We start from the raw sequence: 7,481 nt of genomic DNA, 5'->3' as shown, positions 1-7,481 counted from the left end.
CTGACTGAGTCACGGTGAAAATGGGGCAGAGACTTGGATTTTTTGGTCTCCCTTTCACCAGCTTTCCTTTGTTTCTGCAGTTTGGTGGGGTTTTCACAACAAAATTAAACCCATTGTTGATAAAGAAGCAATGTCTGCTTCCTATTTTGGTTATTCCAACATAAATTCCATTCTTTGGTTCATTTGCATGATGTCGTTTTGTCTTATCTGGCTATGTGCAGTTTATTTTATATTTCATGCTGCTAATATTTCACCATTGTTCTTTGACCAGATTTTTTCCTTTAATTTATATGTCCTTTCTCATGTACCGTGACATCCCTTCAAAACTGTCGAGCGGATAGTCTCTTTCCTTTGAAAGAATGTGGTGATTTAGGTTTTCATCACTAGTTAGCGTCCTCTCAAACGTTATGAGTTCTGTTGATACTGGCTTCAAAGATTAGACGAAATTTTTTTTGTTGTTTACAAAAATTTATTCATACAAATCTTACAACACGTTTTTTTTTTTTAAACATTTATTGACTTGACCCTTGGCCATTCGAAGAAGTAGTCTAATATTCACTTTCCACACAGTAAATATATATATATATATATATATATATTTCTATATATATCTTTGAAGATTATTTCATTTTCGTAAGGCTATTGGCGCTTTGAATTACCATACATATAATGTTTTATGGAGTGCGGAAAACTGCTTCTTCGCTTTATTTTCACAAAAATCCACATCTAGTGCTCTAAACACAAAGTGCAAAAAAAAGCAGCGCAAGCAACAGTGCTTGACGTCTAAGATGAATGATGCTTAAGACTATATCAAACATCTGTGCAACACAAAAACAACAGCAACAACAACAACAACAACAAAAGGGTGAAATGTAAGCTGATGATGTGCAGCATTGTAGGGCCACTAAATAGCCATCTAGGATTCATGGCGATTTTAAAGTCGATGCAAGGCACCACAGCCGCAAACTGCTTCCTGCGTCACAAACCCTAGAGGGGAATGCAAAATTAAAGAAAGATTGATACAGTAAACACAAATTGGAAACGTTTACCCTGCTGTTATTCCTTCCTAACACATTTGGTAAGAAGTGTGCAGATTGTAGGGGCGGCGGGGGACCACTAAGACTTTGAGTTTTTGGTCTAACCGTGCTGGTTGTATAAACTTGCCCTGATCCCTTTCAAAATCAGCATGTTCTTTGTCATTTGACCCACCCCTGCTTCCCTTACTTCAGTTCTCTTTGTGTGTTTCTAACCCTGCTTACATCATATCCTCACTCTCTTTTTTTTAATATAATCAATCATTGTGGCTTTTGCCGTATAAAGATACTAGAAAATGAATCATCCAGTTATTTTTTCTCGCACACAATTCAACAGTAGATTACAAAAATCTCCCTTGCCTAAGTAACAAACCCATAAAGTATGACATTAGATTGGGAAACTCTCGCCAGTGCATTCAGAGAGGACATACAGCTTTGTGTAGAAATGTGAGGGAAAATGTGAAGAGAACAGAACACAAAACAACATCCAGAAATGAAAGGCGTGTATGTTTGTAGTAGTCAGAAAGCAAGCAAAACCATCTAGTTGGAGTCGTCTGCACAGATGCGGTGGCTAGTGCAATTACTTTAATCATGCAATCTACTGTAGTTTTTACATCGGTTCACATGACAGAGAATGGAAGCACAATAGACCCAGAAGGTTCAAACACAAAGCTTCAAACTGCCTTGTTATGTCTCTCACAAAGAACAAACTGATGAATAAGTTACCATGTAACAAGTATCGTTTCTTTTTTTTTTCTTTTAAATTTGCCTGATGGTGCTTGAGATGTTAGTGATACTTATTAAATGGGCAGAGAGGCGTGAGAAAACCTTTAGCAGAATAAGAGGTTTCCAAAACACAGAATCCAGAAAACACAAGATTGGCACTTTACACGAGTCAAAGGTGTGTGTGTGTGTGTGTGTGTGTGTGCGTGTGTGTGTGTGTGTGTGTGTGTGTGTGTGCGTGTGTATGTGTGCGTGCTCACTTTGTAAACACCAAGGAAGAAAAAGGGCAAGAAAAACCTCAAAAGTACTCTGGTCTTCATCTCAGATTTGGAGGCTTTTATTTTGACAAGCCTCTCAAATTTACTTTAACAAAACTGGCATTTTTTCCAGCCAACTAAAATTACTTTTTTTTCATGTCTCCACACTTTTTTTGTGGATAGATGGGTTAATTAAAAGCAAAAATCTGTGAGAGTCTAGAGAGACAGGAGCACAGATGAGGTGGAAGAAGAGGTTGAGTTTTGAGTGTTTGAAACGAGAGCTGAAGGTGAGGAGGGGAAAAAAGGAGGGGCGTAAGAAGCCCCTTGCAAGGACACAGCCTCAGGAAAGAGCCTGAAACTCACCGGGATTTCGGGAGAGAACTGTTTCAGCCATTCTCCCAAAAAAGCCTCAAACTCATCCCCGTCCGGGAGGGCATCAAAGTCTATTTCTTGTAGGATATGGTGAAAACCTATGTCTTCAAGGCTGTTGTGAATAAAGACAACTAAACTCTTAATGTCACGTCACAAAAAGCAGCATTCAATACATTGATTGTCTTTTAAACTATTTATTTTCCTCACATTCATGTCTCTTTGCTAATTTTTTAAAAGACAGGGCTGTTGGAGCATATCAGTCACGTCAGACAACTGTGTCCCCTCAATAAATTAGCCTAAAATGAGTAAATCAATGAATACAGAAATAGAGGCTAAATTTTCTTAAATCAACAACAACAAAACAAACAAACAAACAAAGAAAAATTGGTCCACAAAGTAGATATGTGCGTTCTCAAGTGCTTTAAGTACAAAATAAAAAACAATATTATTATCAAAATATTCATTTTAATGGCTTACTTCATACATAAATACATGTTTAAGAACACAAAAGCGATCCACTGATTGGTCAGATTTCAAAATGACTTCATCTGGGGCTGCACACACTTTGATTTTGTTTTTTTTGTTTTTGTTTTTGTTTTGTTTTTCAGGAGAGGAGGAGGAAGATGCTACAAATATGCCAGCCGCCGTCCTTTGTTTCTAATTCTCTGTCTATACCTTTTCCCAAGGACCGCCGCCAGGTATTTCTTGACTGCCATTTGCTTTCTGTAGCGGCTGTAGCTGTCTGTGAAGATCCCATCTGAGTGTCGCTTGGAGAGGGGCTCTGAGCTGTCATCCAACATTTTCCCCCCGCTGTGGGAGAGACGAGAGGCGGGTCTCACTACCAGCACACGGATACATGATGCATTCACAAGACCCACCCACGCAACCCACCCATATGTACAGCCTGTGGTGCTAAATCTATTTTGTTTGTGTTTTTCCTTAAAAAGGAAAATCATTGGATAACCACATTCCTCCTTTTTGATCACCAGCCAGGAGAGCTGTGGATACACTCACTCTGCATCCTCAGTTTAAAACATTTGTTGGAGATTTACTGACAAAAACAGGCAGCATGGTAGAGAGCACAAGAATGATCTTACAAAGGCTTTTTCTACACTGATTCATGCTCCCTCTGCTTAACTTTTAACCCACCCCTTCACTATTTTTCATGCCTGCACTGAGATGTGATGGGCCTGCTCATAAGGCTGTAGAGGAACTGCAACCCCCTCCACCACCCTCCACCCCTCCTTCCACCGGGAACCACTGGGACTCAGTCCCCATAAATAATTCATTTGGAGATAAATTTAAACTTGTGCGGCTTAATTCTTCCCTTTGCGCCTTTAGATTGCTGCCAGCTCAGAAAATGACACTTCCCAAATCAATCAAGAGCCCATTTGTGTTCCCCCTGACGATTTTCTATAGCATTAATAAGGGCTGATTCAGAGGGCGAGGGCGATTTATTTAGCAGCACGCTGGGAGATAATGGGACCACAGACATATACAGTACGTATAACAGCGTGAATTATGAGTTTTTAAAGAAAACCAACGGAGAAAAAACACACATAGGACAGAACACATTTAATATAAGAAAAGAAGAGGTGACAACCAAGAAGAAGCTCTTACCCTACACGTTTTGCCATCAGAGAATGAAGGTATTTCCTTGCTGATAACTGACCCAGCGCTTTCCTGTAGGCTTTATTAAACATGCCGTCTGCATGTCTTTCCGTTCTGGGATGATAGATAGCCACACAGTAAAATCACCACACAATGTCAAGTCGCTACACTGCAAAAATATCCACCTTAAATAGATTATTTAGGCCTAAAACGGGCTTTTTTTTAAACCTCCCTCCACCCTTTAAGTAAAAACTCTACGAGTCACTATGAGATCATTTCCTTTGTGGTTTACAGTGAATCCGTAAAAAGCATTATTTTTCCCAAGACATTCCTCTTGATTCAAAATAACTTTTTTTTTATTTTTTATTTTTTAGCTTATTTAAAGAAAAACAAGCTTTTGAGTCTTCACGGGAGGTAAATTCAGCGCATCCTGACGCAGAGAGACGTTGCTGATCCCCCCCACCCCCCACCCTTTTTCTTGGAAAGTGAAGATATTAATCATCATCTCTATTCTTTCATTAAATTTTAATGACTTTAATCAATGACTTTTCCCCGGGATACCGTTTCAAAGCAGACTGATTTGTTTTTGTTTTTGTTAAAGCTTCAAAACAAAAAAAATGATTAAAATAAAACCTTCGTGTTTGAAGTTACAAAATCTCGACAATACATTGATTAACACGTAACATACACATACATGGACATAAATAGGGACTGCACGGCGATGAGATGTTCAACATGGATGTCTGCAACACGTTGAGCGAGAGAGAGAAAAGAGAGAAGGGGTGGGGGGGGGGAGAGTTTTTCGTAGCCGATATGAAAGTCACCTTTTTTCCGGAGGGTAGTACAAAGTGTAGACGTCGTCAGCGACAGACGGAGCGCTCCTCGCCTCAATTTGATCTCTGTCGTAATCCAGGGACGGTAAGGAATTGCCGTCCTCATCATAAACATCGCCGTCAAGTCTGAATAAAAGTAAGAATGGACAGTTTTTCCCAGTTTCTCTTCACATCTGCACTTCATTTAGTATATTATTCGCATATTCACATGAAATTCTAACTCAGAAAGAAGATCACACATCAGGAGTTTCAGGAACTCTTTTCACAACATTTTTTTTTAAATGTTGGAATTTTAAGGATTAGTCACACGAAATTCTCTTAACTAATTGGGATTTGAACTTGTTTAAACCCAGTAAACTCGTTTCTATTAATCATTCAATCACATACATCCGGTGTATTAATGGCTGCAGGTCAGGTTGTTCACTGCCTCAGCAGCCTAAATTTCATTACCGCCGCTCCCTGGTGAATGTTTCTCAGCCCTATGGATTGGCTGTCAGATGATGTTATCCAGTAATCCAATCGGCTATTATACTCCCAGACATAACTAACTCTAAAGCAGATAAGCTCGTTACCCTGTGCCCTGCGGGTGCTCGGTGCCCACCAGGAGCTGCACACGAACGACAAATCAGCGACTGAAAAGTGAAACTTAAAGACGGATAAGAGCATACATACCTAAGACTGGGAAAGCTAAGCCCCACAGGTGAGCTGTTGCTGTAATGCATTATGATTCCATAGATGAATAGTGCTAAAGTCGCTTTACTAGACATTGTCCTGCTGCAAAAGAAAAAAAAAGCGCCATCAAGTCAGGCAACAGTTAAACGAATCTACTCACAGCACAGTTTTACGATCAGGTAGGTTCACTTTAGCTGCTTTCACACCACACCTGAGTTTCAAAGCAAACAGACAACCACACACCAGGACTCGCCTCACTTTTACCCAGAATAAAAAGAAAGAAAAGAAGAAGAAAAGACTCCCCAAAAGTGGCTCCTCTTACCAGTTGCGAGACGCTGGACGCGATCCGCTGAAAATCTCAACTGGGAGAGTGAGATAGGATCTCTATCTCAGTCTCTCTCTCTCACACACACACACTCTCTCTCCCTTCCTCCTCTCTTCCTCTGTTACTCAGCGAAGAGCTTCTTCGGTGCCCTTGTGCTCGGTCGGAGTGTGCGTAGCCCGCTGTGCACCTGCGGCTCAGTTTTGGGGAGTTTCTAAGCGGACTCGGTCGCGGTGGAGAAGAAAAGCGGCAAACATTTGTCTGCAGGAAACTTTCCTGCGTCCTGCGAACTGTACTCCCTTTGGTTTTTTTATGCATAATTCCGAAAGCATGCCTTTTTCACTTGTCACGTAGGTAAGGGGGGAGTAAGGGGGGAGTGGTGGGGGGAGGTGGGCAGCTGCGTCATCCCCCCCACCCACCTCACCAGTCCCATTAGAGTACATCCCTCTTTCGCGTCAATGAAAGCCCCCCCCCAAGCCACGCCATAAAAAAAGAAGTTTGAATTCAAACATTATAATTCATTAAACAGTGAATTAATGTCAATATTTGACGTCATGCCATAAATAGGATCACATGACGGGCCTAGTGGAGGTGGAGGTGGTGGGGAGCTGTCCAGTGCTGAAGTTTGTGTTGGGGGTGCTGAAATATGACAGTCATGCTTTCTTCTAGAAAAAAATGGATCGTTTCTCTAGAGGCAACAAAGAGATGTTTCAAGGACTTAAAAAGCTGCTATGTACTAATCGTTTTTCCTTCCTGTTTTTCAAATGTCCGCCTCTGCAGAGGAGATGAGGCTCAGTTACACAACCACATATCTAAGTATTGTTCAGAGCCTGAACGTGAACTTGCTGAAGGATCCATACTGGATGGACGTTTTGGGTTGTACTCATAATTTTAGCTTTTTGCCCCACAATCTGACCTCTACAGAATAATGGCACAATTCTATAGATAGATAGATAGATTTTTGTGACAGTGTTTCTTATTTTTACTCATAAAGCTTCTAAAAGGGGTTATTTAACACATATTACAGATAATCAATTGGAAGTTTTCTCAACCACAAATAAACCACTGGTGCAAAGACACGGGATATCTGAAAACTTACAATTCAGGGACCCTTAATGACAATTTGGGGTTTCACTGATCAGCAAAACTGTGTACTATGAGCACTTTTTATACATGTTACATTAAGTTTCATTAACTATTGTCTTTGGGAGCAATCCGGTGCTGAAATATGGCTTCACGACTCTGTTGAGAAAGCTACCTAACTGCACAGAAAATAATGCTTAACTCTTTACTTATTTCACTTTGCACTCACAATATCAGACATTTTAATAAGCATTTGAGTCAGAGTCACATTGTTGAAGCAGAGCTTTGGCTTTGCTTGATACAGTTACTTGAAATTGTTTAAGTCATAAGTGAAAAACCTGATTGTGGAGAGAAAATAAACTGCTTATATTCTCCACTTAAAAATATAATTACAAAACAACAATATTGATGCAACACCATACTGTTGAAGCTTGTCAGCGTGGAGCTACTCTGTGTAAAGGAATTTGGCTGAGTGGTTCTCAGTCTAGAGGAAAAGACACTCCAAAAGGTCAGAAGATAATGAGGCAGGAAAGAAGAAAATACAGAGTTCTGCTCTGCTTTATTCTAACTGTTC

At 40.3% G+C, this 7,481-nt stretch overlaps 1 protein-coding gene across 3 annotated transcripts; it reads right to left on the bottom strand.

Moving 5' to 3' along the window:
- Positions 1-546: 546 nt before the first annotated feature.
- On the bottom strand, positions 547-6,120 carry adcyap1a (adenylate cyclase activating polypeptide 1a). Of its 3 annotated transcripts, XM_006795031.3 has the most exons (7): positions 5,825-6,120; positions 5,503-5,604; positions 4,822-4,956; positions 4,007-4,111; positions 3,062-3,196; positions 2,378-2,498; positions 555-987 (listed from the first exon to the last, which is right to left on the bottom strand). In XM_006795031.3, the coding sequence occupies exons 2-7, from the start codon at positions 5,595-5,597 to the stop codon at positions 979-981; spliced, it is 600 nt and encodes a 199-aa protein (XP_006795094.2). In that variant the 5' UTR covers positions 5,598-5,604; positions 5,825-6,120; the 3' UTR covers positions 555-978. The 3 variants fall into 3 exon arrangements, with proteins under 3 accessions (XP_006795092.2, XP_006795093.2, XP_006795094.2); XM_006795029.3 differs by having other exon boundaries at positions 547-2,498; positions 5,825-5,852; XM_006795030.3 differs by lacking the exon at positions 4,007-4,111 and having other exon boundaries at positions 547-2,498.
- Between the last annotated feature and the right edge of the window lie 1,361 nt (positions 6,121-7,481).

The sequence above is a fragment of the Neolamprologus brichardi genome, chromosome 9 (assembly GCF_056152115.1).
Source record: "Neolamprologus brichardi isolate AB-2024 chromosome 9, ASM5615211v1, whole genome shotgun sequence".
Lineage (NCBI taxonomy): Eukaryota > Metazoa > Chordata > Actinopteri > Cichliformes > Cichlidae > Neolamprologus > Neolamprologus brichardi.
The sequence above is the reverse complement of the archived record's forward strand: the minus strand, read 5'-3'. Positions and strand labels throughout refer to the sequence as shown.